This window comes from Macrobrachium rosenbergii, chromosome 20 (genome assembly GCF_040412425.1).
Source record: "Macrobrachium rosenbergii isolate ZJJX-2024 chromosome 20, ASM4041242v1, whole genome shotgun sequence".
NCBI lineage: Eukaryota > Metazoa > Arthropoda > Malacostraca > Decapoda > Palaemonidae > Macrobrachium > Macrobrachium rosenbergii.
The window spans coordinates 35135001-35154923 of record NC_089760.1 but is presented as its reverse complement, the minus strand read 5'-3'; the positions used below and the strand labels follow the sequence as shown (position 1 = coordinate 35154923).

The following is a 19923-nucleotide window of genomic DNA, read 5'->3' as shown; positions in this document are numbered from 1 at the left end:
GACATTATGTGCTTTTCCAGATCTAGAGATTAGTTAACGCACTGCTTAAGAATATGTAATTTTTTGGGTTATTTTATTGTGAAGGTATTTATATATAAAAAGAAATTGCTGCCTTCCATCTTTATGGACTGAGTTCTGGTATGTAGGCATTCTTGTGTAATACAGTTTTAGCAGTAAGGATCATAAACTTTCATAAGGTCCTCTGTTAGCATTGAGGTGGCAAATTCAGATAATGAAATGTTACTAATGAACAGTGGAAATTTTACTTACTTCAAATTAGGAAGTGAAGGTGGGAGAGTTGGTGTTCCATATTCATCATACTCATAGTCAAAGTCTGGTTCAATGCCTTCATTATCTTTCATACCTTGGAATCCGCCTTCAATTACTGGTTTAGAGGGAAGTCCTACTGGGCTGTTAGGACTGCTTACTCGAGGGGGTATGGCAATTGGCCGATTAGGAAGGAAATCAGGTCTGGGAGGGTGGTCAGGCCTGCTATGTATTTCACTGTGAATTTCACTATGAATGTCACTGTGAATTTCACTGTGAATTTCATCATCTTGTATGGTTGGAAGATCAGGCCTTAATATTTCATCTGGATTATTCAGAATATGAACTGGAATATTAATAATGGGATTTGGCCTGTCAAATCCTGGTACAGGTTTGTTAACAACAAGGGCAGGCTCTGTTGATGGAGTAATGAAAGCTGGTTGTGATGGTTGAACAGTGATTGGAGTTGTTGGTGAGGGGTCAGTATTAGTTTCAGGTTCCTCATTTGTATCTCTCTCTGATGCTTTAGGTGGTGGTGGCGGAGGGCGGAACCTTGGGGGAATGAAGTCTGGTCTTCTTTCTGGCCTTCCGTCAGGTCTTGGGCGAGGTCGGAAAGATGGTCTGAAAGGTGGAGGAGGAGGTGGTGGTAGCCTTCCTGGTGGAGGTGGAGGTGGTGGAGGAAGCCTTTCAGGATTAGGCTGTGGTGAAAATCTTTCAGGCCGTGGTCGTTCTGTTCTTGTTAAGATATTGAGTATTGTTCCCAGTAAAGATGGGCTTTCATCTTGTACTACTGGTCCACTTTCTATTTCAGGTGATTTGTGTTCAGGTTCAATATCTACTGGGATGACTTCACCAACACCAGCTGTCAATGGCCTATCATGATGCCCAGCCAAGACAGATGTTCCAACTGTAATGTCATATGAAGGGAAGTTTGTTTCTGTGTCGTCCAGATCTTCGGCGGCTATGTAATCTACAATGTCTGGTGATGATGAAAGGGTCTCATTAGTTGTGTTGGTTAACTCAGTGGTTGCGTGGGAGAGCAATTCACTCAGTGATTTTACTGTTGTCTCTTTAGCCAGTGGTAAAGTAGGAAACAGTGTTGTTATTTCTTCTGTACCTGTTTCGTAGTCAAATGATGATTCATCATTTGGTGTAAAATCATCAGTTATATTTATTTCTTCTGCAGTGAAAATTGTTGTTTCTTCAGGAATTTCTGTTGCAGCTGTATTCTCACCATCAGATGTTTCAGGGTCTCCTGTTGAATTGAATTCCCTATTTTGCCGATCTACACGGACTCTGTTATCAAAAATTAGGATAGGACCAAATGCAACAGCATCATCTAAATTTCCTTTGACATTCACCCCTGTTCCAACCTCCACTGCCTGATCTATGTTGAAATTACGTTTTGGTTTTGGGAATGATAATTCCGAAATGTCGTGGAATGGAATGGCTTCTCCGTGGCCAAATCTTGAAATCTGAAACAGTTTTGTATGTAAATTCCAGTATCTGATAAAAAAAAGATTAGCAGAGAATTGTTTATATTGTAACTGTTTTTGTAACTTGATGCTCCTTGCATATTTTTTAATTTTTATTTCTTGATACTTTAATGCTGATTTTAGTTATACTGTTTATTATAAATTTCTTAGCTTGAAAAAATAATATGAAAGTTCCTTAATTGTATAGTAACATTGAAATGCTAGGCAATTGGATATGTACAGTAGTATTCCATTGTTAGTTGATGCATCATATGAAGGGGCTAATGAAGCATTAATGTGGGTTGCATGAACAAGTTATTAAAAGTAAAGTTGATGCACACACTAGAATTTTTTCCTTTGATCACTATTCTAAGCTGACACATTTGGTGAAGCCATGGCAGCCTTCAAACATTCATAAAGAGGCATTTAACACATTCCATTTTCATGTCAGTGGAAAAACTTGCTTCATGCGGTGAACTGTACAATAATTGCATTGTCCTCAGTACTGGCGTGTCTTTCTGTTAAATCACTTTTTCACTAGTTATAAGATAATCTAAGTTTCTTTACACCATATTTTGTCCTTTGTGTCAGAGATCAGTTTAGAAAAGATTTTGTCAAGAACTTTATAACCCAACTTCATTTTCTGTCACTTCACACTAGTAGTCAAGTCACCGGTTCACTTTGTGTCATGTATTTTACACAGGAAGTCTCCTTAGATATTTTTATAATTTGCATACTCCACATTATTTGATTTCAGTGGACAATTGTGCATAGCAGTTTCTGTCAGAGATAAGATTTTAACCTAGAAAATGAATTTGTCCTAAACTTATAACTAAGTTAACACAGTTTTTATACTTGATAATGAAAATAAGTATACAGTATACAGTACAGTAGTAAATGATCAAAAGAGTACAGTAGTAAATTGTCAGTTGTAAAATAACTGTATTTTGTCAACCACATAGCTATCATGGTAAATTATCACAGTGTTTATAGAGTCATATTGTATAGTCAAGGAGTTTCATAGTCTCATGAGATATTGAAAATGTTAGGTAGAGAGATAATTTAACTTAGAAATACAGTAGTTTTTGTTTATGGAATATTCACTAATAATTTAACTTAGCTTTTATTCCATGGGATAATCAGCCAAATGATTTACAAAAGAACTATTGTATATTTTATAAGTTTTCCATTAATTAGACAGAGATGCCACTATAAATATTAGTGGGAAAAGGCAGGTCAGAAAACTACTTAAGCAGTAGAATCCTAAGGAAATGGTGAACGTTGCATCTCAAGTATTGAATACTGTGGAAACAAATTAAAGAATGTGATAACCATTTTCTTTTTTCATCTAGTAATGTTAATCAGTTATGGATAAGTACTTACAAGGTACAATAATAAATTTATTATTGACTGAATGGTAATACTTGACTGTAGTTGAGAATTGTACGCATCACAAGTTTATTTTTATCTTTACTGTTCAGTCAGTAATAAAAGGCATTCCCAAAGAAAGGGTTTTAATCTTTGAAATGGGAAAATTGCTCTGAAGTATCTATTATCTCATTGAAAGCCATTTGGCTCCCATATCTTGAGAGTAAAAGCCATGTTTTGAATCATCTAATATTTTATAATACATTATTTTTAAAATTTGTGTGTTAGAAGAGAATTTACTTTTGTTGGGACTACAATTCTATATATTATGTAGTATTCAATAGATTACTGCTAATGTTGCATTAAAAATTTATCAAAGAATCCTTGATATTTAACAATAATTTACATTTAGTAAGTGGTACAATTTCAGATACAAAAAAGGATTCAGGCTAGATACAATGTTGGAATACAAAATGCAAAGAACAAATATAAACTTGTAATTTGAGCTGGTAACTTAATTTGAACTGTTAACTTACAAACAATTTATTACACAGTATATGAAAACCACGGCAAGTTCTATTAGTGTTTCTCAAGTTTATACTTTTGTGCAATGGTATGCTTGAAGTGCACAAGATTCTAATTTCTGATCCAGAAAATCGTTACTGCTTTGTATGTGGGGGTTCCAGGGAATTTGTGTAGTAGTATGAATGGATATCTTGGCTTTTATATTGCAGTATAGAGCCACATCAGTTGAAGGTACTCATATCAGTTTCAGTACTTTATCCTTTGTACTTTACTAGGCTAGAGCTGTTTAATATTTTTTTTTAATTATCTATTAGGCAATTATATATTGCTTTTGTATGTCGAATTACTGTTATTTCACAGTAAGGTATCGGATTCTTTGATAACTTTTGACTCTGTTCTGTTACACTACGTAGAACTGTAGTACAATTATCTGGTGGTGATTTTTGTTCTTTTGTACTAGATAATATTCCAACTAAATTACGCTATTATAGCACAAGAAAAGATTTACTTCAGATTCATTTCTATTAGAAGAATCCTAGCCAATCTAACTTTGAGGAGAAGAATAAATATGACTAACAGAGCATAGAGGTTATCTGATATTAGTTTATTGAATTCCTAGTTGCCATTCCAGGCTGGAGTGCTGGTGCATTATTAATGGTGAAGTAACAGTGCCATGCAATCCTGAAAATCTTCTGAGAAACCTAAGCCGAATTTTATGCTAATACTGCACTATAGAAGAGAGATTGATTGCATGTGAAACTTGCTTTCATGACTATCACTGCCATACTAGAAAGTTTCTTTTACAATTTTTGTTGACTTGCCTGTAAACCAAGTAAAATTCATGCTTGAAAGTATAACAGGTATCCACCAAGGTATACATGCTCTAGCAAGACAGTTAAGACTTTCAAGCATTTTTGGAAATATATATCAGTTTTAGATATGATGTGTAGGGTCTTAGTTATAAAATTGCGAACTGTTTACGTTTACTGTAAACACCATGCTGTAGTGTTTGGGATTCTCGTTCACAATACAGTAAAGTTTTAAAAACTACATTCATCATATGAATAGCTGAGATATATAAAAACTACATTCATCATATGAATAACTGAGATATACTGCCAAAATTACAACTGAACTTGAACTACCTCTGGTAGTGTTTCATCTTCAGATACAGTGCTTGTTAAAATGATAGGGGTTGTAGTAGGTGTGGACTGTGGGCTACTTGCTGAAAAAGGTGTCAGAGTTGTCATGACGACTGATGGGTGATCAGTTGCTGATGAATCATCGACTGGAAGAAGAGGGTCTAAGGTCGATACTCTTTGACTTGAGGAGGCATTTAAAGATTCAAAGTGCCTTTTGCCCAAAGAGTCATCTTGAGGTGCTTCAACAGTGTCAAGTAGACCTGTGTCATACTCCAGATCATACAGAGAGGTTGTATCATCATAGCCTGAAGTTACAGATTCTGTATCCTGAGGAATTGTAGTCCCAAGCTCATAATCATTCTCTGTGTAGTCTTCTATTAGAGTTGTTTCTCTCACAGTGCCTGTTGAAAATGGATCTTCTGTCGTTTCAAGAGAAAGAAGTAACACTGGTCTTTCTGTTACTTCTTGGGGTGGAGGAGAAGCTGGATTTTCTTTTACTTCCAAGGGCAGAAGTACTGAAGAGTTGTCTGTAACATCTGAAGTCGGGAATGATTCTGGCTTTTCTGTTGCAAATGGAGACAGAAGTGGTTTAATCTTAGGAGGTAATGGAAGTAGAACTCTGTTGGTAGTTGTATGCTCTGTCCTTGTTGTAGGATCTTGGTTTGTTTTATTTATGTCATCATCTCTCTGCTGTGAGCGTGTTCTTAATATAGAACTTAGACTTTGCTGTTGATTTCTGCGTCGTAGGAATGGGGATCTGCGTTGTGAGAAGCGAGTGGGTCTAATTGGAGATTCTCTGGTAGTTGGTCTCTCTGATGACACAAGTAAGCTATCATTTGGTGGACTTTGTGTATTCTGTAATTCTAGTAATTTATCAGAAATACCCGGTGAAGGACCATTGGTAGTGGCTGCATTATTGCTGTAAGATCTAGTAGCTTGGTCTACATCATATTGAATTGTGGTATCAAGTTCATTAGCCTTGTCAAGATCATTTTCATAAGTTGTGGCTGTGAGCTTTGGAGTTGTAGTAGTTGGGACTGGTTTTGTGGTGGATTCAGAGGCTGGATGAACTTTAGAAGCTGTAGTAGGAGTAAACTGTTTCCTGTCTTCATCTTTGGGCTTGCCTTTATTGAACTTTATTCGAGTATTTGGTCGTGTGTTCTGCCTCTGTGGTTGAGGAGGTCTTATTCTTGGAGGTAGCCTTTGTTGTGTATATCTGCTTTGTTTTCTTCGGTTTTCTATATCATCACTAGATGGGCGGGAAATACGACCAATTAGCCTTCTCCTGTTTGTAACTCTTTTTCTTGTACTACCCTGATCTGATGTTTTATCTGTGTTGTCCTGTTCTTCTTGGCCATGTGTCTGAGGCTCTCCTTCAGTGAGTTCTTCAGGTTCAGAGTCTTCAGTGTTTGTAGTTTCTAAAGGTTGTTCGTTTGGAGTATCATCTAAGAGGGACTAAGTGCAGAGTGAAAAAGAAAATCCTGTTATTCACGTAACTTGATTAAAGTGTATAAATAATGCAAAACTGTATGTTTAAAACCGACAGATCTTAAGATGCCAAAATTATGAACAAAGTTCTTATTTTTATTTTGTTTATTGCAATCTAGTAAGACATGAAATTTTATTTGATTAATGTAAGTTAGTAGTAACATGATATAATTACAGTAGATTGTGGTCTTCAGATGTGTTTAAACCAGATTCAGTGGATTTCAATATGGGTATATTTTTTGCTAAATGCTTTTAATGCATTTTTTTTTTGTCTTATGAATCATTGTTTTAAAAAATCAAGAGTTGGGCACCTGATGTGAAACCACTAAATGGTTACAGTACTTACGTATGTAAAAATTAAATAGATACAAGTCATAGATGCCACAGCTAGTGCAAGTGTGGTAATGTGTATACGATAATTGGTGAGTACTTCATTGTATCTTGGTAAACAGTACTCTCTGATATCAAATCTGTACTCTAAAGTGTTTTATAATAAAATGCAGCATGTTATCTGCTCAAAAATGAAATTACAGAATATTGACTTTCATGTTCCTCCGTTTTACATATAAAAGAAAAATACTGTACCAGCTTTTTACTAGAAATGGAGAGGGAAATGCCATTCCTCCAATATTGTTTAAAATCCATGAAAAAATTTGCTTTGCAAGTTTGCAGTTAGTGGTCTTTATAGTGTCCAATTGGTGTTGAAATTGTTACCTTTGCATGTGCCTCATCTGTGATGATGGCCCCTCCTCCAGGACTCTGTCTGGCCATATTTCTGAGCCACGCTGGTTCTGTATCCTTGAGCACACCTCTCTGACTGCCTGCAGTTGTTGGCTCCTGGAAATTTGAGACTTCAATAAATTTTGATTTTGATTTGGGAGTCTGATAGGCTGCAAAATTTTTTTATTTTTTTTTTTTTTTTTTTTAACTCAGGATACAGTAATTGTGATTTGATTGGAATTCTGACTGGTGATGGGTGTTATAACCTGAAATTACTGGGATTGAGTACAAATCCTAATTGAGTGCTTAGTGCTGGACCTGGAAAATTTGAATTTGAATTGATGATTACTGTTTTTATGATTTTATCATTGTATCCCACTAAGTTTGTCAGCTAATGCCTCAAGTTTAATGGTAAATTGGGTTGACCATACTTTTACTATTTTATGAAGGTTAGATGAAATGTAGCATTATTTCAATAAATGTATAGAGAGAGAGAGAGAGAGAATTTTATTCCAAATTTTCATTATACTCACTTCCAAGTTCCCAAAGGAATCAGCTGCTGAGTCTGTTAATAATGCATCATCAAAGATTCCATCGTTATTATCATCATCTGAAAGAAAAGGAATGATTACAAATTGCAAAGCGTTACCGATGTAAATGTCTGCACAACTGTGCATTTTGTTGTGTCTGTTTGTTCTAGGCTAGAAATTATTTGTGAGAAGAGCCAGTCGAATATGGATGCGAGCAAGAGTAAGTTCATGAGGTTCTATGGAAACCATGGAAGAGGAACAGTGGATGTTTTTATGGGTCATAATGGAATGGAATTGGTTGAAGTTTTATTCCCTTAGGGGGTTAGTGCCATCAATGCACCTCATGCGGTGCACTGTATGCACTATTTGAGGCTCTTTGCGGCGTGCCTTCGGCATCGAGCTGCAATCCCTTGTGTTCCTTTTACTGTACCTCCTTTCATATTCTCCTTCTTCCATCTTATTTTCCACCCTCTCCTAATAATTGATTCATAGTGCAACTGCGAGGTTTTCCTCCTGTTACACCTTTCAAACCTTTTACTGTCAGTTTCTGTTTCAGCTCTGAATGGCCTCGCAGGTCCCAGTGTGTGGCCTTTGGCCTAAATATTATGTTATATGTTGGTTGAAGTTTTAGTAGGAAGGAAGAGAAGAAGTCTTAGAAAGGTTTGGGTAATTAGTGTGAAAGACTGTTGGAAAGGAGGGATCTTAATGTTCAGGAAGCAAGGAAATGCACGAAAAATAAGGATAAATGGCACTGTATGATAGGGGTTTGATATACTGTTGTTGAGATGAATGATGTGGAAGTTTTATTGCATAGGGGTTCATCCATAATGTGGCTGCTAAGGTATGAATGCTTCAGTGACATTTGTGTTGTATTTTCTTTGTAGCCCCCTCATTAGAAGATATGGCTTAATGTGGAAGGAAATTTGTACTATATATATATATATATATATATATATATATATATATATATATATATATATATATATATATATATATATATATATATATATATATATATATATATATATATATATATATATATATATATATATATATATATATATATATATATATATATATATATATATATATATATATATATATATATATATATATATATATATATATATATATATATATATATATATATATATATATATAATGACATCCATATTTAAGTATACCCTTAAAAGTCATAGTTTTTTTGTTTGCATCGTAATCACGTAGTTTGATTTCAACTTGGTAAAGGGCTTGCCCAAGTTTCTTGAGAACGTAACTGGCCATAATATTATCTCAAGTTTTTAATCTAAAATTGGTCATGGTCACTAAATTAAAATGGAATAAAGTTAAGTATCCTTACGAACTGTGGGAATCATTTATGTTAGGTTGTTTGTAAATTATATTAAGTAAAAGAGGAAAGATGCGGGAAAACTAAAATTTTTAACATAGTTTAAAATTGAGCATTTCTTTAGAAACAGGTCATTCCCTCACACATAATTTATGCGTATAAATAAACACACACACACACACACACACGTGTGTGTATGTAATCATAGCGTAATTGCAATTAAATATACGAATAAACACATATGAAAACCTAGCAGTTGCAGCACTAATACTTCCGGGCCTTTAAAATATTTTGAGCTTGAAGTTTATTGGAGTTTATTGCATTCTTCCCACAGGGTCGCTTTATGCCCTGTCAGTCTGTTCATGTTCATGTTTTGCTTTATGCCGTCCCACTAAGGTGTTTGATAAAATAACTATGCTTTATTGTATATATAAATAATAAGTTTCCTAATTTTATGGACTGCTTGGTTGTATTTGCGGCATTTCATAAATACATCACTAAACGCAAATAAATAACAGAGAAGTTAAATAGACCTGTTGTTTTTGCAGTTCAAAAGTCTAACGTTGGAATTAGAAATGGAATATAAAATTTATCCCAAATGCCGAGCGCTAGGACCTATGAGGTCATTCAGCACTGAAAGGAAAATTGAAAGTGAAAAGGTTTTAAAGGTGTAACAGGAGGAAGACTTCGCAGTTGCACTATGAAACAACATTGTTAGGAGAGGGTGGAAAGTAAGACGGGAGAAAGAGAATATGAACGGAGGTACAGTAGAAGGAATGAAAGGGGTTGCAGCAAGGGGGGCCTTACTGACACTGAAAAGTGCCTTAAGCAATGCCTACATTACGCCGCGTGAGGTTCACTGACGCCACTATCCTCCTAAGGGGCAATACTGAAGTCTAACCACTGGCATACCAATAAGGACGGAGGTACAGTAAAAGAAATGAGAGGGGTTGCAGCTAGGTGCCTTACGGACGCTTCAAAGAACCTTAAGTAATGCCTATACAGCGCACCGCGTGAGGTGCACTGACGGCACTACCCCCTACGGGCCAATACAAAAGACTAACCACTGTCATACTTACCACAATTATACTTGACCGGGCAGCAGTGTCCCTCCTCCATAACTGGCGTACATCCTTCCAGGGGCGCGTTGCAAGTTATGTTGGTGCAGTCGACCCGCCCTTCGATGCAGTAGCAATTCTGGCACTCGTTTCCGGCATCTTGTACTCTAGAGCCCTCTGAGTACCGCTGACCGTTGTGCTCACAGTCTGGAAGAGAACGTGTTTCGTTGGTTACTGCAGCGAGTCGTCCTTTCAGGAGGGGGTCGTTTTTAACGCTGGTAGAGACTTGCTCAAGAGAATTTCTTTGGTTTTTGTTATTAATTACATATAGTAAAGTTATTCTTTTTCGTTTTATGTTCTTTGGTATTCCGTTCTTCTTTTTTTTTAATTTTCTTTAATTTATTGCTCTTTCTGTGATCCCATTCTGGCGTGTTCCGTAAGTAGGTTATTTCAAATCCTTTTGGTTTAATAATAATAATAATAATAATAATAATAATAATAATAATAATAATACCATCCTCAAACAACTAAGACTTGCTGTTCTCCATGTGAAGAAGAAATTGTCGCTTTCCGTGTTTCTTCTTGTATAGCAACTTTTGTTGTCGTTAAGGAAAGATCCTTATATCAGATGTAGGATCTGAAAGTTTGTTCGATCCATTTCTCTGAGTGATAATCTTGCGGTAAATAGTTAAGTCTGAACATTATTCTTAGAACACGATGTTAATAATTGGTTCATGTTATGAAGCTTTCACCACTAAGAGGACACAGTTTTACATCAATGTACTTGAAATCATCAGTTGTGCATTATCAGTTCGAAATTATACATCATGAAGTTATCAGATGCAGCACGTGAAATCATTAATATATATATATATATATATATATATATATATATATATATATATATATATATATATATATATATATATATATATATATATATATATATATATATATATATATATATATATATATATATATATATATATATGACCACTTACGTCATGAAATCAAGTAAATTATTACCGTATACCATAACAACGTTAACCGCTTTCAGAATGTCTTTGGCACCAACAAGGAGAGATTATTTCTTTTTCACAAATTTACTTGAACTGAATGAAACTACTGAATCTGTGAACGGAAACCATTGGAAAAATCTCGTAAACCTGAACAACTTTAGCTTGCTGTTTCGTGGAGCCACGTAGGTTTATATGATATGATATTAATGGCAATCGCTTGTTAACTGATTATGGGACAATGTAACAGGAGGCCATTTTGTAGCGTAAGTTTCTACTTTTATTGGATGTGTAATTTTAGAGATTCGATTTGCATATGCCGAGTATTTGGTGGCATCCGTTTCACTTGTCACCATCATTTGAAAATGCGGTATTGGAGATTCAGTAACTGGATCATCACCTGCATCGCTTAGCATCAGCAGCATCAGTTAGAGACAAGTGTAGATCTTACTGGATGTAGCACCTGCCCTAGGTGAGGATGCCAAAGACTTGCTGTATTTGTCTGTGGCAAGCGTGTGGGCCTGGTAGTCTTTTTCATTTTGTTAGTGGTAAAGGTGTATGTGGCATATACTGTTGCAGAGGTGGCCATTCCACATTATTCGGGAGTGGGCTAGCCTGAATAAGATACATCTGAGCCACTTTGACTTCTGCTTTATTTCACAGCTCAGAATGGTTAGGCCTGGACTCTAATGGGTGCCTTGATATGTTAGTCATTACCCACATAACTGTAACCTCTGGGAATTTGCAATCCATAAGCCACACTGTGTCACAGGCCAGACGTGGATAGGTGCAACAAAAATTCACCCTCTGCTGGTGGTGGATAGAATGTCGGCAAGCTCACAGATAATATAAAATTGAGAGCATGCATTAGATTCATCTCAGAATATGAGCCATGTGTAGTCACGGACTTCAGCAGCTGTAGATAGGTAGATAGATAGATAGAAGTTCATTGACCACAACATGTACAGTTATTTAGATACGGATCGTCCACGAGATGGGAGTTCTTCAAGATGTCCATGTCATTCTCAATTTCCACATTATGGAATTGTATAAACAGTCTCATGGCTCAGTCGGTTTTCCACATTGATCAGAGAGGCAGACACTTTGTCGTGTAGACATCCCGGGATTATATATGTAATCAATGGATAGGTTTCTTAAAAGCAAATGGATGTTACAGACTAAATACACACAGTAGTCATAACGCTCAGGGCGTTGGGTCTGGGAATGCTGGTCAGGCAGTCGAGACCACAGGTCTACCCCAAAGCCAAATCAAAAGTCCTTCAAAGAAGGCATCGTGCTTACCCCCAAAAATGGGAATAAAAGCACGTTAAAAGAAAAAGAAGGAGGAGGAGTGTCTAAACACTTGATAACGTCAAATGGGAATTTCATCATCACCATCACCTTTTTCTGCCACTTGCACGAGTAGAGAGGATGTTGGAGGTGAAACTTCCAGTTAGACACTGATATAGTTTGCTAATAGCCTACTTGTGTAGAGTGACAACACTGCTTACTGTGTCTAGAGCAGTGGTTCTTGACCTTTTTATTACCACGCCCCCTCTAAGAGTTGGTCCTTCCCTCCACGCCCCCCTTGCATCTATGAGTAAAATTCCCTCCCAGATTTAAAGGGAAAAAAAAAAAGAGAAAGAGAAGGGGTGTTTTTATTCTTTAGAATATGAGTTAATGAGATACTTCTTAGACTCTTGTTAAGAGAATAACGAAAATAATTAGAGAATTTTTTATTTTTCCCTAGGGCTCTCGCCCCCTTGGAAAATGCTGACGCCCCCCCAGGTTGAGAACCACTGGTTTAAAACATTTACATAGGTACTAACATTGAATATCTCCAGCGACATGAAACCTCTTGCTAGATTTTGGTTCAATGGATCTTGATGCATATTGTAAATATATGCAGGAACTAGAAAAACAAACACCACCCACGTCTAGTGTTAATATTAAAATTACAGACAAACACGAACACATCAGCTCTAACAGCAACCCCTCCCAGTGAAATATACCGCTGGTGTTTTCCAAAATATTAATTGATGCATATGAAACTCGCACACCAAGTATTAGCTGCCCTGGGCAACTAAAAAGGAAAAAGCAGGTCTTCGGTAGAGCGCATTTCGGAAGCTCCCAAAATTTTATCGGTTCCGGGGGTTTCAGAGAGTCTTCGATAAAGGGACAAGATTTTAATGCATGCATATACGCGGGTTTTGAAGCTTATGGACTTAAAGGTGAAGTGTCACTGTTTTCGACAGTTCATGTTTATACTATTCATATTTTCCTAAAAAAGTTTCAGCTATGAAAGTTTGTATCCATTTTTGACGTGTTCCTGTAGTTTGTACGGCATTATCATTTTGAATAATAATAATAATAATAATAATAATAATAATAATTGGAAGAAAAACTCTATCACGAGCGTTCATAAGTGTTCTAAAGGGTCCACAATAATATAATTGTTAAAGACTCATGTAAAATTTATAAAAGCTTTCGAACCCTACTCTGGGTTCATCTTGACTGAAGATGAACCCTACTCTGGTTTCATCTTGACTGAAGATGAACCCTACTCTGGTTTCATCTTGACTGAAGATGAACCCTACTCTGGGTTGTCTTGACTGAAGATGAACCCTACTCTGGGTTCGTCTTGACTGAAGATGAACCCTACTCTGGGTTCATCTTGACTGAAGATGAACCCTACTCTGGGTTCATCTTGACTGAAGATGAGCCTTACTCTGGGTTCATCTTGACTGAAGATGAACCCTACTCTGGGTTCATCTTGACTGAAGATGAACCCTACTCTGGGTTCATCTTGACTGGAGATGAACCCTAATAGGGCTCGAAAGCTTTTATAAATTTTACATGAACCTTTAACAATAATATTATTGTGGGCCCTTTAGAACAACAACAACAACAACAGCAATAATAATAATAATAATACCAAACAACTGGGACACGCCTGTCTGCATGGAAAGAAGAAATTGTCTCCATCCGTGATTCTTTTGTTATAGAATTTTTTTTACACACGCAGATGCAAGTGGGGATGCAAGAGGAATTTTAAGTATGGCGTTACCGCTAAAAGAAAATTGAGCGTTATTGAAATTTCCGATAATTCTCAGAGGTCAGGTTTAAGTGGCATTTGGCTATGATGAGGTCTGGAAGCCGGAAAGAGAATCAAGTATGAAATTGGAAAATACACTGATAGGGTAAAGCGCTTTGCATTGCCGTCTCAGAACGAAGCTAACACTCAGAATTTCCTTTTAACACTCAGAATTTCCTTTTTTGCATTTCTGTAATATGTAGTATTTCAGAAAAATTGTATGTGTGTATTGCCTCTTTTTTTTTTGTCAGGTGAATTTTAATTTTTCTTTAGGTACCTCAGGTTGTCGAAATATATATAAGTACATTGCCCTGTTAATGATCATGACAGACTTAAAAAATGGCAATATTCATTCCACTTTCACTATTGGGGATTTTGTTTGTGGAAGTTTGCCTCTCTCTCTCTCTCTCTCTCTCTCTCTCTCTCTCTCTCTCTCTCTCTCTCTCTCTCTCTCTCTCTCTCTCTGTCCATTCCAGCACAAGGCTGGCTTAATCTAGACAGACAGATATATAGATCTCTCTCTCTCTCTCTCTCTCTCTCTCTCTCTCTCTCTCTCTCTCTCTCTCTCTCTCTCTCTCTCTCTCTCTCTTTTGATCTGTCTTCCTAAACAACATCGTTTACATTTCTTTTTGTGGTACGCGGAAAGGTGTTTTTGGGGGAGAGTATCGACTATTTGCTCTTACTCTGGGGAGAGAAAATGTTCCATGTTTTTGTATTTGCACACTACCTGAGAGAGAGAGAGAGAGAGAGAGAGAGAGAGAGAGAGAGAGAGAGAGAGAGAGAGAGAGAGAGAAAGTCATGCTGTTATTTTTATCTTTACTGACTTTGGAGAAGGAGAGAGAGGTCATGCTTTTATTTTTATCCTCACTGACTTCGGAGAGAGAGAGAGAGAGAGAGAGAGAGAGAGAGAGAGAGAGAGAGAGAGAGAGAGAGAGAGAGAGATTTTTCTCCTGGTTTGCAGATACACGTATATTCTCGAGTGTTTAAGAGAGTTTACAATTCTGTTTATGATGTTTTATGGGGATGGAACTTTTATTTTTGAGCCACAGGAGTCAGAGGGTTTTTGAGTCAGGGTCACAGGGACAGACGGTTAGTTTGAGTGAATGAAGGTGAGCAAAAGTAAAACATTTAATGGCGCCTTTGTGCGGATTTATTTTTGTTTATGGTACAAGTCGACCTCATCTTAGTCCTCGCTTTAATATATATATATATATATATATATATATATATATATATATATATATATATATATATATATATATATATATATATATATATATATATATATATATATATATATTACATACATATACATTTCATCATATGCCTCTTCCCTTTTGACGCCAGGAGGATAGAACGTACTGATTTTCAACAAGTCTTTATGGATGAGGTTGCCTTGCCAGCCCTATACCCAGCTGTTGCTGTACCCATTTACAGCTGGTTGACTTTTAGCTGCTAGTTAATTGTATTGAAATTGATTACATTGATTATATTTTCAGAACATTTCCCGTAGGGGGTTAGTGCCGTCAGTGCACGTCATGCGGTGCACTGTAGACATTACTTAAGGTTCTTTGCTGCATGCCTTCGGCCCCTAGCTGCAACCCCTTCCGTTCCTTTTACTGTACCTCCTTTCATACTCTCTTTCTTCCGTCTTACTTTCCACCCTCCGCTAACAATTGATTCATAGTGCACGTGCGAGGTTTTCCTCCTGTTACACCTGTCAAACCTTGTACTGTCAATTTCCGTTTCAGCGCCGAATGATCTCATAGGTCCCAGTGCTTGACCTTTGGAATAAATTCTGTATTCAATTCAGAACTATATTGGCTTAAATAGTTTTCAGCTATTCCGATCTGTTGTTGTTTTAGTTCCTCGTTGGACGAGTCGGTAGAGCACTCCTAGGCCCGAGTTCGAGTCTCCGGCCGGCCAATGAAGAATTAGAGGTATTTATTTCTGGTGATAGAATTTCATTTCTCGGTATAAACTGGTTCGGATTCCACAATAAGCTGTAGGTCCGTTGCTAGGTAACCAATTGGTTCTTAACCACGTAAAATAAATCTAATCCTTCGGGCCAGCCCTAGGAGAGCTGTTAATAAGCTCAGTGGTCTGTTTAAACTAAGTATACTTAACTTTTTGTGAAAAGGAGATCTGAGTATAGTGGATGCTTCAATGTTTCCGCCTCTCTTGAGGAGAAATTGGAGGTGATTACTCCTTCTCTTGGGAACCAGTTTATGACGTTAAATCAAATATTCCTCGCAGTTGTAACGCGTCTCTTTTGTGATGGTTCGTAGTCTTCCTCATGATTTTTTGGATAAACCCATCCTGTCAAGCCGTGAATTATACGGCAGTCAAGAATGGTCTTGCTAAATAACATATTTTAATAGTGTTTCTTAATACCATATTTTAATACTTTCTAAACATCATATTTTAATAGTCCTTCTAAATATCATATTTTAATACTTTCTAAATATCATATTTTAATACTTTACTTTAATAGTCCTAAATGTCATATTTTAAAAGTCTTTCTAAATATCACATTTTAATACTTTCTAAATACCATATTTTAATACTTTGTGAATATCATATTTTAAAAGTCTTTCTAAATGTCATATTTTAATGCTTTCTAAATATCATATTTTAATAATTTCTAAATATATATTCTAATACTCTTTAAACATCATATTTTAATAGTCCTTCTAAATATCATATATTGAAAGTTTCTAAATATCACATTTTAATACTCTCTAAATATCATATTTTAATACTTTCTAAATATCATATATTAAAATTCTTTCTAATATCATATTTTAATACTTTCTAAATATCATATTTTAAAGGTCTTTCTAAATATTATATTTTAATACTTTCTAAGTATCATATTTTAGTAGTCCTAAATATCGTATTTTAAAAGTTTTTCTAAATATCATATTTTAATACTTTCTAAATATATTTTGATAGTCTTTCTAAATATCATACGGTATTTTAAAAGTCTTTCTAAATATCATATTTTAATACTTTCTAAATATCATATTTTAATAGTCCTTCTAAATATCATATTCTAAAAGTCTTTCTAAAATCATATTTTAATAGTTTCTAAATATCATATTTTAATAGTCCTTCTAAATATCATGTTTTAAAAGTCTTTCTAAATATATTTTAATACTTTCTAAATATCATATTGTAATGCTTTATAAATATCATATTTTAAAAGTCTTTCCAAATATCATATTTTACGCTGTGCTGTGTTTGAAGAAAAACCTGCAATTGTGATGATGTATTTGTATGAAATGCCCTAGTTCCAGTGTGACAGCTTTGGGCAAAAGTGCTTCGAATTTTAATTTAAATATACCGTTTCATCAAAGCTTGTTAAATGGACGTATTGTTTTGGTAATGAGACGTGTTTTTCAGTTGTTTTGGGCCATGTTATGATCATGTATAACGGCTCAGTTTGTTCACATTTTTATTGTCATGTTATTTGTTTTGTGGGGCTTTGAGGAAATTTTGGTTTGAAGTATTTTATATATAGGCTATTGTATGTTCCGTGATGTGGTGTAATAGCTTCATGGTACTTTGTGTCTTTGGATTTTTTTATGTGTGAATCTTCTACATATTTTATGTATTTTTTGACTAATCTGTATAGCTGTTGACGTATTTTGTGTATCTGTGAACGTAATGTATTTTGTATCTGGTGGCTTATTTTCTTGTATTTTTATGTATTTATATTATATATATAATATATATATATATATATATATATATATATATATATATATATATATAATATTTATATGTATGTATATAGCTTACGTTTTATATTTTTTAAGATGTATGTTTATATATTATATATATATTTCTATATCTATCTATCTATATATACTGTATATATATATATATATATATATATATATATATATATATATATATATATATATATATATATATATATATATATATATATATATATATATGTGTGTGTGTGTGTGTGTGTGTGTGTGTAATCATATACCAACAATTTTCCGACGTTAACTTTAAAAACAAGCCATTGGCAATTATCCTCTGGCTGCCATAGAACAGTAAAATTATGACGTAACACCCGATAATTTTAGGAGTTGGTCACTCACTCAATCACGTCGTAGCCACTGCTACGAGGAGAAAGGGAAAATGTCATTTGCGAAAGAAATAACGAAACAAGCGATTGTTATGAAAGGCGTATGCGTAAGCGGCTGGTCAGGTCCTAGTAGCAGGTAGCGTAATCTGTCGATGCATTGCGTCATCACTAGTTGATTACGGCTTTGGGTAATATATACCTGACCAAAAAGAGTCAAAAGGGAGAACTGATTTTATGAGAGTTTCCCTCCACCTCCTTCTGTCCATTTTTTCCCCTTTTATCATCTCCATAGGGACATCCCTCCTCTCCTCCTGTAGGTGAACACGCCCTTTCCATTCCGTCAAGTATATAACCAACCCCCCATCCGTCATTCCCCCACCATCGGGGACACCTCCGCCCCCTCTGTTCGTATTTATGTGAGCTGTTTGTTTTGCTGTGGGAGCAAACCTTACTACCCCCGGCCTCCAAGAGATTTGTTTTATGTCGGTTAGGCTGGCTAGGGATGGGGGTGGGGGTGTGGAAAAGGGGTTTGGAAAGGGAGGTGGGAAGTTGATCGCTAGCCTAAGCCTGAAGGGAGAAAAGCCAAGGAGGAGAATGGAAAACCAACAACATTTACTCTGTGACTCTGACCATTGGGGGAAAAATAACTGATGGTGAGGAAACATGTTTTATGGGTTTATTATAGCGCTCGAGCGCGCTAATGGGCTTCCAGGTATATGAGCGAGTATGCACGAGGACAGGATTAATAGAGTACACTATTAATCCTGGTTTGTACAGTAACGGGAAAATTTTTCTTCGTGAGGATGGTGATTCTTTAAGAACTGTGTGTATGCTCACTCGAAAAAGTGAATCGATGTTAATTCGATTATAGTTATTTTTGGTTAAAAGTTCTCAGTAACTTTTCACCTGGAAACAGATGACAAAGACCTATCTCTTCTTTGGGGAATTTGAACCCCTGACCTGTGATTTGCGAGGCCAATATTATATCCACCGTAATGTTCTTTTAAAGAGAATGTTTATCTTTATTGCTATTATTATTAGTTATTATTATTATAGCTGAAAAACATAATAAAGTTTAACGTCCTGTACGAACTGAAACTGAAAGTTTGTAAGTGGGAAAAGAATCTAAGTTTTATTGAAATGAAATCTTTATATTGACGAGCTTAGTGTAAAGCTTGTAAATGTGATTCCCGGTTTGTGTAGTTTTAAGGTTATGATATTATTTTCGTTATTATGTTTTTATTGATAAGTAATCAATCATGCGAGAAAAATCTGTAAAATAAGTGGTGAATTACCTTTGTAAACATTGTGAGATTAGAATCCTTGTATGTGATCAGAACGCTAAAAGACACGGAATGGATTGGGTAGGTCTTTTTTTTAACAAATTTAAAACATTGAATGCACAATTTTTTTTTTCAGTATTTTATGATATTGTGTGGCACAGTAGTCGATGTCCTAAAAGACTGTGGTCCATTCTACTATGATTTTTAAAGGACATGCAAGTTCAAAAGTCTTTTTTATTTCTAGGTAGACTAAGTCGCAACAGTCCTCCATAAGAGAATATTGTCACGCTTTTCCAATAGTAATTGTAATAATTCCGATATTATTTTTTAAAGTTCGATTTGAAACCGTGCTAAGATTACTGGAGACTGTATAAACAGAAACCCCATTTGATTATAGACAACTCTGCCTTCATAAGGAAAGTGTTATGATTTAGCCTCATTTTTATCCTTTATTGAATTTTAATATGTTGATGATATGTCATTTTTTTATTAGTTGTCAATGCA

The 19923-nt window shown here is 35.5% G+C and overlaps 2 protein-coding genes across 10 annotated transcripts in view; one reads left to right on the top strand and one right to left on the bottom strand.

Annotated features, from left to right (window-relative positions):
- Nucleotides 1–19923, top strand: part of LOC136849248 (DNA oxidative demethylase ALKBH2-like) — a 657271-nt gene that overhangs the window by 4897 nt on the left and 632451 nt on the right. The gene's annotated exons all lie outside the window — the stretch shown is intronic.
- Nucleotides 1–19923, bottom strand: part of LOC136849244 (mucin-2-like) — a 194099-nt gene that overhangs the window by 3335 nt on the left and 170841 nt on the right. For all 7 annotated transcript variants that reach the window (XM_067122499.1, XM_067122501.1, XM_067122500.1 and 4 more), the window contains 5 exons: nt 9943–10128; nt 7519–7595; nt 6980–7102; nt 4781–6232; nt 271–1742 (listed from right to left, as the gene is read on the bottom strand). In XM_067122499.1, the coding sequence (XP_066978600.1) occupies nt 271–1742; nt 4781–6232; nt 6980–7102; nt 7519–7595; nt 9943–10128 (3310 nt within the window). The remainder of the gene's footprint in view (nt 1–270; nt 1743–4780; nt 6233–6979; nt 7103–7518; nt 7596–9942; nt 10129–19923) is intronic.